At 48.3% G+C, this 17,741-nt stretch overlaps 1 protein-coding gene across 3 annotated transcripts in view; it reads right to left on the bottom strand.

Annotated features, from left to right (window-relative positions):
* The window catches only part of SHMT1 (serine hydroxymethyltransferase 1), a 27,090-nt gene extending 9,349 nt beyond the window's left edge, over positions 1 to 17,741 (bottom strand). The window contains exons 1-5 of one of the 3 annotated variants that reach the window (XM_041770465.1): positions 17,466 to 17,741; positions 10,388 to 10,502; positions 8,250 to 8,395; positions 3,857 to 3,972; positions 3,351 to 3,511 (exon numbers count right to left, since the gene is read on the bottom strand). In XM_041770465.1, the coding sequence (XP_041626399.1) occupies positions 3,351 to 3,511; positions 3,857 to 3,972; positions 8,250 to 8,395; positions 10,388 to 10,483 (519 nt within the window). In that variant the 5' untranslated portion in view covers positions 10,484 to 10,502; positions 17,466 to 17,741. Of the gene's footprint in view, positions 1 to 3,350; positions 3,512 to 3,856; positions 3,973 to 8,249; positions 8,396 to 10,387; positions 10,503 to 16,536; positions 16,688 to 17,465 lie in introns of those variants that run through there. The other 2 variants (XM_041770467.1, XM_041770468.1) reach the window with 2 other exon arrangements.

Below are 17,741 nucleotides of genomic sequence, written 5' to 3'. Positions count from 1 at the left end.
GGGGATGGGTAGGGTGGGGGGGAGAGAAAGAAGAAGAGAAGAGAAGAGAAGAGAAGAGAAGAGAAGAGAAGAGAAGAGAAGAGAAGAGAGAGAAGAGAAGGGAAGGGAAGGGAAGGGAAGGGAAGGGAAGGGAAGGGAAGGGAAGGGAAGGAAGAGAAGAGAAGAGAAGAGAAGAGAAGAGAAGAGAAGAGAAGAGAAGAGAAGAGAAGAGAAGAGAAGAGAAGAGAAAACTTCGCTGAGTGTGGGGCCCCTTGTGGGGCCCGATCTCACGTCCCTGAGATCAGGACCTGAACCGAAATCAAGAGTCAGATGGTTAACCAAGGAGCCACCCAGGTGCCCACACACAAAGCATTACTGAGAGAAATTTAAAAATTCAAAAAGTTACAGTGATTAAGCAGCACATGTTTGTGGAAGGAAAAGAACAGAAGAGACCCAGAAACAGGACCCCTTGTGACAGAGGGTCATCTGATCAATGGCTAAATGGTAATGCTGCAGGGAAAGGATAGTCTTCCAGTAAGTGGCACCAGGTCTGCTGGATGTCCAAGTGGAAAACAGTGTTATATAGACACCCACCCCACTGCACCCCACAGAAATCATTCCAGGTAGACCATGGATCCATCTACATGGGAAACATAAAGCAATTTTGTTTTCCTCTTGGGCAATGCATGTCTTTGCAAACTCAGCGTATTAAAGCTGCGTTAAAGCATCTGTGCCAAGGGGAAGTGAAAATCAAAGCAAAAGATTTTCGTGGAGTGAGGCATGGGAGCTCTCTGGGGAGGAAGTAGTGGAGGAGCCTCATGGTCTACAGCCCCTTCCTCCTTGGGGCAACGCTCAGGTGTGGTGGCTACCCTTCCAGAATGAAAAGAAGCACTTCCAATCCCACACGGTCACAGAAGCTCATGTGCAACCAACATCATCTGGAAAGGCAGGCAGAGGACCACCTGTGGTTCTGTTTCAGAGGGAATGGACTGGTTCTTTCTCAGTCACCTGAACTTGGCAGGGAAACTGTTACCTTGAGAAAAACCAACAGGGACACCTGGGTGGCTCAGTGGTTGAGCCTTTGGCCCAGGGCATGATCCCAGGGTCCCAGGATCGAGTCCCACATCGGGGTCCCTGCATGGAGCCTGCTTCTCTTTCCTCTGCCTGTCTCTCTCTCTCTCTCTCTCTCTCTCTCTCTCTGTCTCTCATGAATAATAAAACTTAAAAAAAAAAAAAAGAAAAAAGAAAAAAAACAACAGCTGGACCACAGCAAAAACATGGCCATAATTCTAAAAAAGTTTTTAAAGACATTATACACCCCCCCCCAAATGTGTTGCTCCTCCTACTCTTCTACATTTTGGCTTTTAAACTTATAGGATTTTTTTTTTTTTAAGTTTTTTTCTCTTTAAAAAAAAAAAAATCCTAAACATTCGACAGTAAGCCTGATGCTCCAGGGAAAATTCATGAGTATTTGTAAGAAACCACAGAGGGGCCAGAGGAGCGTAGAGAGGCAGGAATGGGGCCTCCCCTGTCACTTGGGACCTCTGGAGAGAGGACTCGTTGGACACAGGGGAGAGAGGGAGGGATGGAGGTTCGAGTTGCTGTTTCCCAGGAGGATAAAATGCCTGGCTCTGCATGCCTGCAGTTGCTTGGAGGGTGAGAGAGCCCCACAGAGAGGGCAGGGGCCGGGAGAGGCCGGGCAGGGAGGCAGGCTGGGAAAGAGGAGGAACAAGGCAGCTGCTGCTGGAGGCCAGTCAGGTCTGTGTCCTCCTCTCTGCACCAGGCCCGGTGCTCACAGGCACCCCGCTGGCAGGTGAGCTATGCTTCCTGCTGCCCAAGCTGGCCAAGCTCCAGGGTCCCACCACTCCATATCCCTGCAGGCCTACCACCACTGAGCCTCCAGCCTACACCCATGGGGCTGCAGCCTGCACAGCATATGTGTCAGAGATGCAGGGCGGCTGAAGGAGACTGGGATGTGGCCCCAAGCTTGCTAACACCCAGAAGAGATTCTTGTAGTAGGGTGCAGGGGGCTGGGTATCTCTGTTGGTTAAGCATCCGACTCTTGATCTCAGCTCAGGTCTTGATCTCGGGGTTTTGAGTTCAAGCCCCACATTGGGCTCTGTGCTGGGCATGGAGCCTACTTTAATTAATTAGTTAATTAATTTAAAAAAAGAAAGGACTCTGGGGTAATGGAGGACATTGCGTTAAAGAGTAAGGCTGCCCGAGGCCTCACCTAAGATCAGAAAACAAGTCTGTGATTCCTCTCCGCCACCGTTCTTTCCATAGTGAAAGAAACTGTAGAAACCAGGTTTTGTGTTCTATGTGCAAAGACAGAGCATTGTCCCGCTAGGATCACGTTTCAAAATCCATCTCCGAGGTCAGCACTGGCCAACGAAGATACTAGTGGCCAGAAATGCCTGGGCTTTCCCTAACAAGAAGTGAACTGGCACACCAGAAGCACTCACATGGTCACTGGACCAAGCCGAAGGCTAACAACGGGTGAACAGTCAAGGGGAGGCTGCAAAGACCACAGAATGCCAGGAGGGAAAACTGGCTTGGCCTTCTCCAAAGAGTAAAATCCCGTGGCTGACACTCAGCCCAGCACAATGATGCACCGTGACCTCTGCTTGTGGTGGGACACGTGAACAAACCTGGAACGGCCCACCGCATATAAAACACCAGGAAGAAATGGTTTCTGGATGTGAGAAAGGGTTGCCAGGGTCATGGACTGCCCCATAGCCAAGTGTGAGGGTTACTGCCTTTGTCCCCAGCACTGGCAGCACCTTTACACATCAGCTACCATGCCCCCTGGGAGCCCACGGGTCTTCTGTGCGTTGTTCCACCAAACTGTTTATAATGACAAGGGCCCCACAGGAATACGTGCCGGCTCCACGCCAGGCACACAGCTCATATAGGCTGCAGCTAGCTGATAGGTCGGTGAGGGGCGGTGGGGTGCAGGGGCCAGCTGTCCTGGTGGGCTGTGTGCTGATGGTGGGGCTGCTGGTGCCAGGGCTAGGGATGCAGCTGGTGACCCAGAAGTTCCGAGCATGGCTGTCCCTGATCCCCAGGGGTCTGGCTGCAGCTGACCTGGGTGCCAAGAGTCATCATCCCAGCTGGCGTTGCCCCTTGGCTCTGGAGCAGCCCCCACCACCTCCTCTGCTGCCTCCCTGACCTGTCTCCCTAGGCTTCAGCTGCCCCTGGTGTGCTCTGAATGCCTGAGGAGTCCCCAGGCCAGGGAGGTGACAGATGGCAAAAGGTAGGGACACTTCCTCTTGCACCTTAGGAACAGGACCACCTATTCCTACAAGGGCAGACCTGGAGACTTTCTGAGGAAAAGGACTGCAGAGCCACGGACAGAAACCCACTCTTACCTTATAGGGCATAGATTCAAAGAAGATGGACGTAGCAGAGATTTTCTTCTTGTCTGTCATGAACCCGTGTGTCAGGTGGCCCCCATCGGGCAGGTCCAGGCCCATGATGCGCCCGTGGGGCTCCACCAGGGCAGTGTACACTGCAAAGTTGGCAGGGGAGCCTGGAACGCCAGACCAGAGGAAGTATGATGACTTCTGCCTGTGAGGCCCCAAGCAGGACCCCAGAGCTTGGCCACCAGGCCATCCACCAAGAGTGGACAGAACAAGCCTGGCACCACTGTGCAGCCCCGTTCCCTGGAGGTTCCCCTGCAGCAAACCCCGAGACCAAGGGACAGGAGTTAAGGAGGGGTGAGTCAGGGGCAAGCCAAGGTCAATGGAAAGAGACCCACAGACCCAGGAGAGGCTTAGCTTATTTTTCACTCTCATTTATGGGAAGTCCTTCTTGGGACTCCTCTCAGAGAATGCAGGGGGCTGCCCAGACCTGGCTGGATGTGGCAGTTACCTACCTGAGTAGGGCTGTACGTTGACCCCCCAGCACTCAGGATCCAGACCATAGACCTGCAGCGCTCGCTTCTGACAAAGGATCTCCAGCTCATCGATGAACTCGGTCCCACCATAATACCTGCAGGAGACAGCCGACTTAGGTCCCCTCTGGCTCCAAACCTCTGTGCTTCCTACAGAGGCCAAAGAAGCTTCTGGCTGGGGTGGAAGAATTAAAGCGGAGAAGCGGTGAGAACCAGTACCCTGAACCTCACGCCACTCGTCTTCCATTTGTGCCAAGTCGGCTGTGTGTCCGAGGAAGTACCTCCTCATCTATAAGGAAAAGTCTGACGTGGGCTGCGTGCATGAACTCTGAGGATACACAGTCATTATGCTGAGTGAAGTAAGCCAGTTACAGCTGTGTGATTTCCCTTATATGAGGTTCCAAGGGCAGAGTTCCAGAGACAGAATGTGCAAAGGGGTTCCTAGGGGAAGGGAGAAGTGGAAAGTTCTTCTGCGTTTTGTTTTTACAGTTCTAATAAAATTTTACTCATTTGGGCAGCCATAGTGGCTCAGGGCTTTAAATCTTTAAAAAAATTTTTTTACTCACTTAATAGTTACATGTGAAAATTTATATTTGTCATATCTGTATATTAGTAATCATAATAATTCAGTTCAGATTTTTTTAAAGATTTTATTTATTTATTCATTAGAGACACACACACACAGAGAGAGAGAGAGAGAGAGAGAGGGAGAGAGGCAGAGAGGCAGAGACACAGGCAGAGGGAGAAGCAGGCTCCATGCAGGGAGCCTGGCGTGGGAATTGATCCCGGGTCTCCAGGATCAAGCCCTGGGCCGAAGGCAGGGGCCAGACTACTGAGCCACCCAGGGATCCCCAGTAGATGTTTTTAACACCTGTGCCTGTGGTCAGAGAAAATCTTAAAAATTTTAAGTATATATACTCTTTTTGGGGCACCGGGTAGCTCAGTCAGTCAAGTGTCTGACTCTTGATTTGGGCTCAGGTCATGATCTCAGGGTCCTGGGATCCAGCACCACATTAGGCTCCCTGCTCAATGGGGAGTCTGCTTCTCTCTCTCCCTCTGCTCCCCACCCCTAGCCCCTGTACGTGCACATACTTGCTCTCTCTCTTAAAATAAATAAATCTTTAAAAAGTATACACACACACACACACACACACACACACACACACACACTCTTCATCCTAGTAAAGACCAAGTAACATAGAATTGACATCTTAATCTTTTCAAGTATAGTCTAGTGGTGTTAAGTACTTCACACTGCAATGTATATTCCCAATTTTGTGCAACAGACCTCTAGAACTTTCTTGTCCTGCAGAACTGAAACTCTACACCTATGAGCAGCAGCTCCCCGCTCCCTCCCCACAGCTGCTAGGAGCCATCATTCTCCTTTTCGCTAAGATCTTGACAATTCTAGACAGCTCACTGTAGCACAACACACCACCCATATTTTTGAGACTGGGTTATTGCAGGTGTCACAATGTCCTCATGGTTCATCTTCGATGTAGCATGTGATGGGAATTCTTTCTTTTTTAAGACTGAAGGATGTTCAATTATATGGATAGAGCACATTTTTCTTATCCATTCATCCACCCACTGATACTTGGGTTGCTCTCACCTCTTGGCTATTGTGAATAATGCTGCAATGGACAAGTCTGGAAATCAAAAGGGGCTTCACTGAGTGATCTGGAAGTTCCCTTCCAGCATCACATTCTCTGCTTTATCACCAAATAAGTATGTGGTCTCCCCAGGTTTGAAGGAGAGCAGTCCGACTGGGGAACAATTATGGAGCTTCAGGAACATCAGGGCTATAAGGGGACGTAGCAATTTGCCATTTTGCCATTTTTCAGGGGAGTAAACACAGGACAGTGATTCAGGGTCATGATGGGGCCCCAGTGCCCCTATCTGCCTTGCCTCAGACAGAGGAGCCAAGCCACCTGCCAAGCATTTGCCACACAGATGTGGATCTGAAGCATGCAAACCTGGTTCTGTTCTTTACTATGGGAGTTGGAGCAGCCTCCTTCACCTGCTCAAGTCTGACTCCTCATCGGGAAAGGGGGTGAGAGTTCTGACTTTGCAGTCAGGCTGCAGTGTACATGAAGGTGACTGTAGTCACACTCGGCCTGATGCCTAGAACACAGCACTACGTTTTACCCTCAGTGACAAGGCCACTGTCATCTCACTGATCTCCAAGAAAGACAAAAGTGTTTTCAATGAAATGGTGGCTTGGCATCTGTGAGATCCATTCCATTTTCAGAGATGTTAAAATGTCAAAAAGTAAGTGCTCTGGGTTGATGAAAGTCAGCGAGGACTCAGCATGGTCCCCTGCTGCTGTCCCCAGCAGTGACTAGAGATTCATCTCGGGACAAGGGATTTGGAAGCCCGATATGGACCTAGGATCTAGGCCGCGTTCTTCAAAAGAACTTCCCCTATAAGAAAGTGGATCCTGGGATCCCTGGGTGGTGCAGCGGTTTGGCGCCTGCCTTTGGCCCAGGGCGCGATCCTGGAGACCCGGGATCGAATCCCACATCGGGCTCCCGGTGCATGGAGCCTGCTTCTCCCTCTGCCTGTGTCTCTGCCTCTCTCTGTGACTATCATAAATAAATAAATAAAAAATTAAAAAAAAAAAAAAAGTGGATCCTCTTCATGTGTATCAGGACAAGACTCTCAGAGGAGAAATGCCTACCAGTGCTTAACTGATGCCCTCAAACCACAGTAGTAAATACAGTGTAACTCTTACCACCATGGAGGGGCAAATATCACCACCAGCTTCACCTCTCTACAGATAGAGCAGTCCCTGTGTCCACTGGGTGGGGACGAAACCCTGGGACCCATCAAAGTTTCTTTTACAAGATCAACTTAGAAATGATGGAACCCCTGAGACAGCTTGGAATTTGGAGTATGTGGGTAGTTTTTCCAATACCAACCACCAATTCTTGGATACCAACTGGATGTCCCAACAATTCCATTCGATTCTGACACAAACTACCCAGAGTTAGCACAGACGCCACAGGTTAAGGACTCAGTTTCACAAGGCTGCCCCCACTTTGCACACCAGCCACAAGTCCTGGGCCCCCATGCTACCCATGCCACTGTCCTGCTTGGCCACGAATTTGGGGGTCCCTACAACCTCCTCTCACGCTCATCATTTCGCCAGAACAATTCACAAAACTCAAGAAAGTCCTTTACGTATGATTACTGGTCTGTGAGAGAAGATTCAACCCAAGAACGGCCAAAGGAAGAGGTGCATACGGCAAGGTATATGGGAGGGCACGCCACCCTCCCAGCACCTCAACTGGTACAAGCCCTGCTGCGTCTAGCCTCCTCTGGCGCCCTGGTGTGCCCTGGAGGCTCGGGGAGAGGGCTGAAAACACTGACCCTCTAATCTCCTGTCTGGTCTTTCTGCATCTAGGGGCCCCACCCACAGTCACCTTGTGTAAACTCAAGTGTGGTCAACAAAGGGTCACTTGAGAATAAGAAAGACACGGCTACCACCGGGTAATTCAGAGGCTTTAGAAGCTCAGAGCCAGGAACCAGCAATAAAGACCAGATGTTAATTTTTCACAAGACCACAGTATGAAAATGTCTACCTGTGTGCAAACCTGAGCCGTCACTGAATCTCAGTGGGTCTTGGCTTCCTCATCTGTCAAAGGTAGAAATAGCACCCCCGGCCCCATAGGGTGGCCTCGAGGATCAAATGAGCTACTGGTTGTGAAAACACCAGATGAAGCCTTGAAGGCGCAGAGAGAAGGTAGTTATTTAAGGCAGGACAAAGATTATGCCTTCAACTTGATTCTCGACCTTTCTCCGGAGAGCTTCAGGGGCTTTTCAGTGCAGAATGGCAGGCAGTTCTACTCGAGGGTGACCCTTCTTTTTGCCGTGTCCTTTTGACACAAATATACAAATCTGCAAAAACCATATGTCAAATTCTATAATCATCATCTTTGATAATGACTATAAAAAACAAAAATGAATAGAACCTCTTGTGGTTCTCGGGGTGAAGGAACTGACCAAATCCAACGTTTCTAATGCAGCCACGACAGATTCAATTGTCACTTCTGGGTCACTACTGATACAAATTCGATTACTCACTGAGCAACAAATTTCCATGGCATCATTCAGAGCACTGACCTTTTCCTAGAGGTTCGACAATGGCCCAGCAGCTCCAGACTCCTTAGGGACTAGCCTGTTATTCTAGAAAGCCCCAAAAGGGACTGCTAAAGCTGCTCCAAGAACATCAGTGCTGCCACACGCTGGGAATTGAAAATGAGTTATGACAGGACGGGAAGAGAATAGAAATCCCCACGTGGTATAGACTCTATACCGACTCTGTAGCTCCCATCAGTATGTCAGAAGCAGCCCTTTGACGGCATTTACATACCTCTGGCCTGGGTACCCCTCAGAGTACTTGTTATTTAAGCAAGAGCCGAGGGCCTCTAAAACTGCCCGGCTGGTGAAATTCTCTGACGCGATCAGCTCCAACCCGACCCTCTGCCGGTTACTCTCCTTCTTGATGATGTTGTAAACCTGATGAGAAGAAAAGGGATGGTGAATGTCTGGCTTAGCATTTTGCTCTGATCAAAGCCATAACCTATCTAAGAGAAGAGACACTATGATAGATTCATATTTTGCCCGTAAGAGCTGACCATAGCCCAAATAACCCAACTGAGAAGACTCCCGTAGCACTTAGAGAATAGAGATCTTCCTCAGATTTTAGCATTCAGGGAGGAATTAATAGAAGACAATGAATTAAGGAAAATAAATAATTGAAGAGAAAATGACCTTTCAAATAAGTATCCCACCTAATTTTTAATTTTGTGCCACCTTGTTATTTTCATCCCTGTTTCTTTGAGTTTCTCCCTCCCTGAACTTTATTCCTTGCTCTTCGTCCTTAAAATAAAAGTTGCTTTGGTAAACCCACACAGTTAGAAAGTAGGCTGGTAGCAGCTGAGGGTTGGGGGTAGCATGAGGTGACTGCTCATGGGTTTGAGGTTTCCCTTTGGGGGCATAAAAATGTTCTAAAATTGATTGTGAGGTGCCTGGGTCGCTCGGTTGATGAAGTGTCTGCCTTTGGCTCAGGGTGTGATCTCAGGGTCCTGGGATCGAGTCCCACATCAGGCTCTGTGCTCAGCCAGGAGCCTGCTTCTCCCTTTCCCTCTGCCACTCCCCCTACTCATGTTTTCTCTCTTTCATATGAATAAATAAAATCTCTAAAAAATAAAAAATAAAAATAAAATGATTGTGAACATGCTAAAAACCACAGACATGCGCACTTTCAGTGGTGATTTGTATGGTAAGTGAATGATCTCTTGTATATAAAGTTATTATAAAACCTTATAAATAAAAGATGCTTCTTGGTATCTAGATACACTCCTCTGAACTGGCAGGAAAGGGTCAGACCTCAGTGGACCCTCCTATACCCCTTTCCTCTGGAGCAGCCAGGACAGTGTTCTGCACTTGTAGAAACTCAGGAATATCTATATTTTCCCACAGAGGCCTTTTAAAGATTTTTAAATTTTTATTTATTTGAGAGAGAGAGAGAGAATGTGTGAGCAAGCAGGGAGAGGGACAGAAGGAGAGAGAATCTAAAGCAGGCTTTGTGCTCAGTGTGGAGCCTGACATGGTTCTCGATCTCACAACCCTGAGATCATGACCTGAGCTGAAACCAAGAGTCGGACACTCAACCAACCGAGCCACCCAGGCGTCCTGCACAGAGGGCTTTTGGCCTCTTTGTCATGCACCGCCCCTAAATCTGGCACTCTAAGCACAAGGCTGTCCCGAGTAAGACTTATTTAGGAGTAGACCTGGCTATTTATTTATTTATTTTTAAAGATTTTATTTATTCATGAAAGACAAGAGAGGGAGAGAGGCAGAGACACAGGCAGAGAGAGAAGCAGGCTCCATGCAGGGAGCCCGACGTGGGACTCGATCCAGGGACCCCAGGATCACACCCTGGGCCGAAGGCAGACACTCAACCGCTGAGCCACCCAGGCATCCCAGACCTGGCAATTTATTTTTATTTATTTTTATTTTTATTTTTTAAAAGATTTTATTTACTTATTCATGAGAGACACGGGGGAGGGGGCACGAGAGGCAGAGACACAGGCAAAGACACAGGCAGAGGGAGAAGCAGGCTCTATGCAGGGAGCCTGACATGGGACTTGATCCCAGGTCTCCAGGATCAGGCCCTGGGCTGAAGGTAGCGCTAAACTGCTGAGCCACCCAGGCTGCCCCAGACCTGGCAATTTATTTCTTTTTTAATTTATTTTTAAAAATATTTTATTTATTTATTCATGAGAGACACAGAGAGAGAGAGAGAGAAGCAGAGATAGGCAGAGGGAGAAACAGGCTCCATGCAGGGAGCCTGATGTGAGACTGGATCCCAGGACTCCAGGATCACGCCCCAGGCCGAAGGCAAGCACCAAACCGCTGAGCCACCCAAGCATCTCCAAACTTGGAAATTTAAACAAGAGTCTCCGCTTTACAATATCTGAGCAGACCCTCCCCACAGCGTCTCACCTCAGTGTCATTGTCTTTCAGGGGCTGCGCCAGCATTTTATCATGCGAGGACCACAGGTCAGTGTCCTTGTGAGTCCTGTTGACTTGAGTCATCATTGCACCAGTTCAAAGTTACCTAAAAATGGAAATGCTCCCAGCATTAAATTTAGTTAGTTAAAGCTCATGGCAACCTGTTGGTTCACTCAGGTTGCTGAAGGACTGACATGTTTTATGGCCTTTTTCTTAGAGCTGCTGGGTAAACACGAAGGCCTTCTATTGTAAAACCACCGTGTGGAAGGAACTTCTGGTTCCTTTCAGAACTGTAGACATCCACTTGTGATCCCATGAGTACAGAGAACTACCTGCCCTCCCCATGAGGGCAGCCCAGTCCTGAGAGAGCCAGGTACCCCTCTTCCCAACTAAACCTTTCCTGGCTCCAGGGTAGGCCCCCACCTAAACTAAGTGCAAGAACTGAGTGTTACTTTTTTTTTTTCAAATCCCACACAGAACCCCAACACAGCCATACGTATTTGCCAAATGGCTGAACAAACAAACTTCCGTGTCACTCTTCCCATTTTTCACGTAACAAAAGTGAAAAGAAAAAGTATCTCAGCTCAGGGCTGCACAGCATGTTGGCCACAGAAGCCGCCCTCAAGAAACTCAAACACACATTCTGAGTGCCTCCGCAGACTTCCTCATGGCTGCGAGTTAAGGCACACGCTTTTGCTTAAATAGAAACCCTCCTGTAAAAACTGCAGGTCAGATTCGCACGTCTGTCTTTTTTTAATCAGAAAACAGCATCCTGTTAAAATACAGCTGAGTGGAAAATGCAAGATTCTTAACCCAGGTTTCCGCAGAGAACGAGAATGTCTGGACAGCGGCATATCCAATAGTGTGAAAGTTTAAATATTGACAGGAACCAGCCACCTCTAATCAATAGTTGGCAGCTTTCTAGTACTTTTCCGTTAACTTACTAAGCTTTCATTTCAGTTCACTCATTAGCCAGCTATTTATCGAGGGCCTTCCCCGGGGCAGCCACAGCACTGGGACTGTGCACACAGATGGCTCCCCTCATGGGGAAGCACAGCCCCGAGCAAACAGGTGCACTCAATGCAGCTAGACAAAATGAGGAAAGTGGCATGTGGGACAAGAACGGGATGCTGGCATGGTCAGGGCTCACCGTGGACAGCTGGGTCAGGGGCCTAGTAGACGACATAAATCCAGAGGACAGCTAGATGGAGAAAGAGCCAAACAGGAGAGAGCCTATCTCCCAATGAGTACTGTGAAATAATAAGAAATATAGATTGGTCTCCGCTCCTAAAACCCTTGTGATTTCCTAGGGGAGAAGAGTGCCTTTTGTTCTACTTCGGTCACTCTGGGTGGACTCCTGGCTGGTCACCACAAAGACCAAGCCATGATCAGAATCTTGGAATGTTCCATCTGACTCCCCATTCTCCAGAGAGGGGAGAGGTGCTAGAAATCGAATTAATAATTGATCAAGTGTAAGTGATCAAGTGGGCCTTGGGGAGCTTCCATGTTGGTGAATACATCCACGTACCCAGAGGGTGGTGCACCCCCACTCTAGGGGGACAGAAGCTGCTGCACGTAGGACCCTCCCACACCTCACCCTAAGTATCTCTTTATGGCTGTTTATCTGTATCCTTCCTTTATCTGTATCCTTTATCTTTATCCTCTTTCACTATATAACAAACTGATAAAGATAAGCAAATGTTTCTCTGAGTTCTATGAGCTCATAAGCAAACAATTGAGTCCAAGGAGATGGGTCATGGGAACCTCCAATTTGCACCCAAGTCATACAGAAGTTGTGGGTAACCTGGAGACCTATTACTTGCTGTTGGTGTACGAAATGGGAGGCAGTCTTGTGGGACTGAGCCCTTAATCTGGGGGGGTCTGCGCTAACTTCAAGTAGTACCAGAATCTAATTGAACTATAGGACCCCCAGCCAGTGTCACAGAATTGACATGTAGAAAACCCACGTTATCTGGTGTTAGAAGCATCACGAGTGTGGTAGCAATACGAGGAAAGGGGACACACAGCAACATGGGTCGTTTTTCCTATGCAAGCTCACACGCACTCTCGTTTGCCAAACCAACGTACCCACTAAATAAAACAGCCCAGTAATCCCAAATCACAGTGATTCTCCTTAACCTCCAGTAGAGCTAGCAAGAAACCGTCAGTAATCTTTAACCAGGAAATTCCTAGCTGGGGCTTTCAAAGCAGCCATTATTTTAACTCAAGCACTAGAAGATTAGTAATAAGCCACGTCTGCAAGCAGTTTGACTTCAGTGTAATGTAGACTTCTGCAGCAACAGTGGGACTATCCTTGCCAAGCGCAGGCAGGCAGCCTCGGAGGTGACGGGCCAGACCATGTTGCCATTACAGGGGGAGAGAGAGGCGGGAAATGGTTTGGGCACTGTGCCCATGGCTTCTTTGTGTTGATGATCCCCGTGCTCAAGAATGGCCGTTACACCCAAGGCTCTCTGCATCAGCCAACACGCATGCCCTGGCAGGTGGTAAACCCACCAAAAGAAACAAAAAACAAAAAACAAAACCCTAAAAACACAAGAGCCGAAACAGGTTGCTCAGGTCCTAGAATCTCGAGGAGCAAAGCTTCCTTTAAATACTGATTACTCAAAAAGGATTTGAGGGTGGCAAGCAACATCGAGAAGATAGTGCTCAAATGCCACATAATTAAAGTCCATTTCAAGCCCTCCTCCTCCAAGGCAGGTCAGATCCACAATCATTCTGGGAAAGGTGCCCAGTTGCACCCTGCTCAGGACAAGGAACAAAGTCCCCACCTGCTTCTCTGTGCCCACTGGCTTCCCTTCAGCAAAACACCTGCTACTTTGTACCCTGGCTGCAAATTTTTTCCTTACCCGAGATGCTAATTGAGTCAGTTACCTCTGACCCCCCAGGGGAGAGCTGTACGGTGGCTGAGACCCTGCTAGGGCCTGCTGCTCTCATGACCCACCCACGCAGAAGAGTTTTCTACCCTGTGTCCTATAACCACTCAGGGTCAAGTCTTCTCCCCCCACATGGAGTACTAAATCCACACACACCCTTATTAAACCCATACCCTTCTTTTTTTTTTTTTTTTAAGATTCTATTTATTTATTCATGAGAGACACAGAGAGAGAGGCAGAGACACAGGCAGAGGGAGAAGCAGGCTCCATTCAGGTAGCCCAATGTGGGACTCGACCCCAGGACCCCAGGATCATGACCTTAAGCCGAAGGCAGACGCTCAACCACGAGCCACCCAGGCATCCCAAACCCATAGCCTTCTTGAGTCCAGATGAAGCTTTTTGTTTTAACTGTGAAGAAGTTTCAATTCTTTAAACAGAGTTCAAGATTCTTTGTCTTGCTTGAATTAAGTCAATTAGACCTACTACAGATATGATCTATTGTCTCTATTAAGTCAATTAGATCTCTCACATCCCAGGGCAATCTGAATTACACTTAGAAAGACAAAGACAGGGGATCCCTGGGTGGCTCAGCCCTTAAGCGCCTGCCTTTGGCCTGGGGGTGTGATCCTAGTCCCGTGTCAGGCTCCCGGCATGAAGCCTGCTTCTCCCTCCTCCTGTGTCTCTGCCTTTCTCTCTCTCTCTCTCTCTCTCTCTCTCTCTCTCATAAGTAAATCTTAAAAAAAAAAAAAGACAAAGACCTTGAATGTAAACAGCTAATTTATGTGTCAACTTGAACAGATTTACAGATAACCAAGTAGCTGATAAAACAAGAAAGAGATCTTGACACTGTGTACCTTTTAAGATGCAGAGGGAAGATCATTTTTAGCTAATATTATATTTAGGGAAGACCTACTTCACATCTTTTCTTGAGGTTTGGAATTTGGCTGAAAAATAACATGCCTTGAACTTTGTCCTCATTTTTTTTGAACTGTAATAAAATATACATAAGATTTACCATTTTAATCATTTTTAAATTAAAAATAATCTTTATTAAAAATTTTTTTTTTTCTATTTCACCCATTCCCCCCCTTCCTTCCCTCTAGCAACCACCAGTTTGTTCTGTATTTAGGAGTCTGGACTTTTTCTTTTTTTCTTTGCTTGTTCATTTGTTTCTTAAATTCCACATATAAGTGAAACCAATATGGTCTTTGTCATTCTCTGCCACTTTAACCATCTTTAGGTGCAATTCGGGGCATGAAATACATACATACTATTGTGCAACCATTACCACCATCCGTCTCCAGAAGTTTCTCATCACCCCAAACTGCAATTCTGGGTACCCATTAAACACCTCCATTCCCTTCTTCCAGGCAGGCTGGTAGTTAACAACTAGACTCTACTTTCTATGAATTTGACTATTTCAGGTACCCCTGTAAATAAAAATCACACACTTGCCCTATTGTTTCTGGCTTCTTTCATGTACTATAAGGTTTTCAGAGTTCATCCACATTGCAGGACTTGTCAGAATCTCCCTCCCTTTCAAGTCTGGGTAGTATTCCACTGTATGGAGACACCATGCAGTATTTTGTTTATCCATCCACCCATTACCGACACGTGGGTTGCTCCCACCTTTTGGCTACTGTAAGTGATGCTGCCACAACGATGAACAAATACCTTGTTTTCAGTCCTCTGGGTGAAGACCCCAAGTGGAATTGCAGGATCATATAGTAATTCTACATTTAGTTCAAAACAAGCTTTTGATATTTAGGAGATCTATACTCTACTTCTATTATCAGCCTACAGTGAATTCATTCACTCCTGCAACAAGTATTTATTGAGGAGCTCCTATGTCCTACGCACTGAGCAAGGAACTTACTAGAATATATACGTCAAAAAAGACAGAGGCCTTGCTTTTACGAGGAGCAAACAAGTAAATAAGAAATACAGAAGGTAATGTCAGGTGGTGGTGATTGCTATGAGGACAATAAACGGGTAGAGGGCTTCTTTAGACCAGACAATCGAAAGTACCTGGGCTGAAACCTTATCCTCCTAAGGTGCTCCTCACCTTATTGCCCTTAGTGCAAAGACCCTAAAATAGGAAGAAATTTGACTTGTCAAGAGTCAGAAATCAGGCTTCATGCCTGAAGCTTGGAGAACAAAGCAGAGGCACAAGAAATGACACTGAAGGACCAAGGGTGAGAGCAGGGATGGAGAACAGATTCTTCACCTTGACAGGATGTATTTTACAAAGTTTCAAACTATGTTCTAGAAACCTTGGTCTTGAATCACCTCTCAGTCTGCCTGTGAAATCTGAAACTAACAACTAGAGAAACCCAACAGGGGAAGACCAGGGTCCCTTATGTAAAAGAGCAGATGGTGAACATCTCCCAAGCTGGACCCCTCCAACTCTCTCATGTCCCAAAAGTGAAGACCACACCCAAGGAAACTGTGCTAAAGCCAGCCTCTCTACTTCCTAATGTGCAGCTCAGCTACTGACACCTCTGTTTCTCAGTCCCCTCATATAAAACCCAGGAGCGAAGACCGTTCTGATCTGGCAGGGAGAGCCAAATGAGCTACCGGACATACACAGAGTGCTTGGAACAGTGCCAGGCACAGAGGAAGTACTCAAAAGCTATCATCTAGTACCGTTATTAAAGAAATGGAGGGAACTTTGGGCCATCTTTGTTACCACTCAGTAACCTGGGCTGAGCACCCCGGGAGCATACAGCTCACTGCAGCTATTATTATCATTATAATGCTGGATATTTTTTTTAAATGTATTTATTTATTCATAAGAGACAGAGAGGCAGAGACATAGGCAGGAGAAGCAGGCTCCCTGTGGGGAGCCTGATGTAGGACTCGATCCCAGGACCCCGGAATGACCTGAGCCAAAGACAAGAAGTTCAACCACTGAGCCACCCAGGTGCCTCTAAAGCTGGATATTTCTGTGGGGGGACATGTCACTCACGTGTGGCATGATCCTCACCTCAACCCCCCAGGGAAACAGACCTGAATTTACTTGCCAAGGTCATCAACCTCCCCATGGCCCCAAATCTTCCCCAGGACTTTGTCACACAAGCGTAACCAGCCAGAAGTCTCCGGAGGGAACCACCCTATTGAATGTCATCTGTCTGTCCCATACACAGATTTTTCATTATCTAGCTTACAGAGGAGGAACCCGAGGCTCACGGAGCTAAGTGATCTAAGGTCCCACAACAAAGAGTCAGAATCTGAAGTCCAGTTTACCTTTAGTTCCAAACCACATCCTCACGACACTGCACTAAATAAAAGCACAGGTTGCCCACCTCCAGTGCATGTTCCCTCAGGTAAGAAATTCAAAAAATGATTCCATAAGAACCTGAACTGGTGTTTCCAGTCCAGCAACTGCCTGATTAAAGACACATGTTGGTGCTGGCCCCAGCTGATCAAGGGTCACTTAGCTTCTAGGACCTCGAAGGCCAGGGCGTAGAGCCAAGAACCCTACAGTGCAATGTTTGTCTCCCAGCACAGTGAGGGCGGAGGGCGGGAGGGCGGGGGGGTGGGGTGGGGGGTGGAGGGCGGCGACGGAGGACAGACTGCAGACAACAGGCGCAGCTCCGCCCCCGCAGGGCTCTGTTCACACTCCAAAAGTAGCGCGACCCTGTAAGCAGTGGTTGACAGTGCAGGCTTGGGGAGCTTCCGTTTGATTCCGGGCTCTGCCATTTTGCCATCTGCAGGGTCGCGCCCAAGTCGGCTCTTCTCTCCGAGCCTCACCTTCCCCATCTGTAAAATCGGCTACGCGACAGCGCTCCGCCTGTAGCTTTGCTCAGGGGATTCTCAGGTGAAGGGGTGTACTTAAATTTAAAATGCTCTACAAGGGACGCCTGGGTGGCTCTGCCTTCTGGAGTCACAGAATCCTCCTGGAGTCACAGGATCGAGTCCCGCATCGAGCTCTTTGCAGGGAGCCTGCTTCTTTCTCTGGCTCTCGATCTGTGTCTCTCGTGAATAAATCAATAAAATCTTAAAAAAAAAAAAAAAAAAAAAAAGCTCTACGAAACAAGCGCTCAGTGGAGAGCTACCTTACCAGCAGCAATCAGCCTTCGCGTCTGAGTCAAAAACCACCCTCATCCCCTAGCGCACCGGCCGGCCCGTGACCAAGCCGGAGCATCCGGGCTCGCCGCCCTCCCTCCGCTCACCTTTTCCGGCCTCTCAGAGCCGCGGGGGAAGCGCGGCTGCCAGGCGCACACCACAAAGCGCCCCGAGAGCGCCGGGGGCACCGAGGTCCTGGCACCCGAAGCAGCCCACCTACCGGCACAGGGTCCCGCACAGCCCAGCGACCCCGAGACCCGCCGACCACGCTGCTGCCGCCGCGAGCAGAGTCCGAGACCCGCCGACCCGCGTCCGGCCCTGGGCCCGCCACGTGACACCTGCCGCGCGAGTCGGGAACCCAGAGCTTGGCGCGCAGCGGCTCT

The sequence above is a fragment of the Vulpes lagopus genome, chromosome 10, assembly GCF_018345385.1.
Source record: "Vulpes lagopus strain Blue_001 chromosome 10, ASM1834538v1, whole genome shotgun sequence".
In the NCBI taxonomy this organism is placed as follows: Eukaryota; Metazoa; Chordata; class Mammalia; order Carnivora; family Canidae; genus Vulpes; species Vulpes lagopus.
The sequence above is the reverse complement of the archived record's forward strand: the minus strand, read 5'-3'. Positions and strand labels throughout refer to the sequence as shown.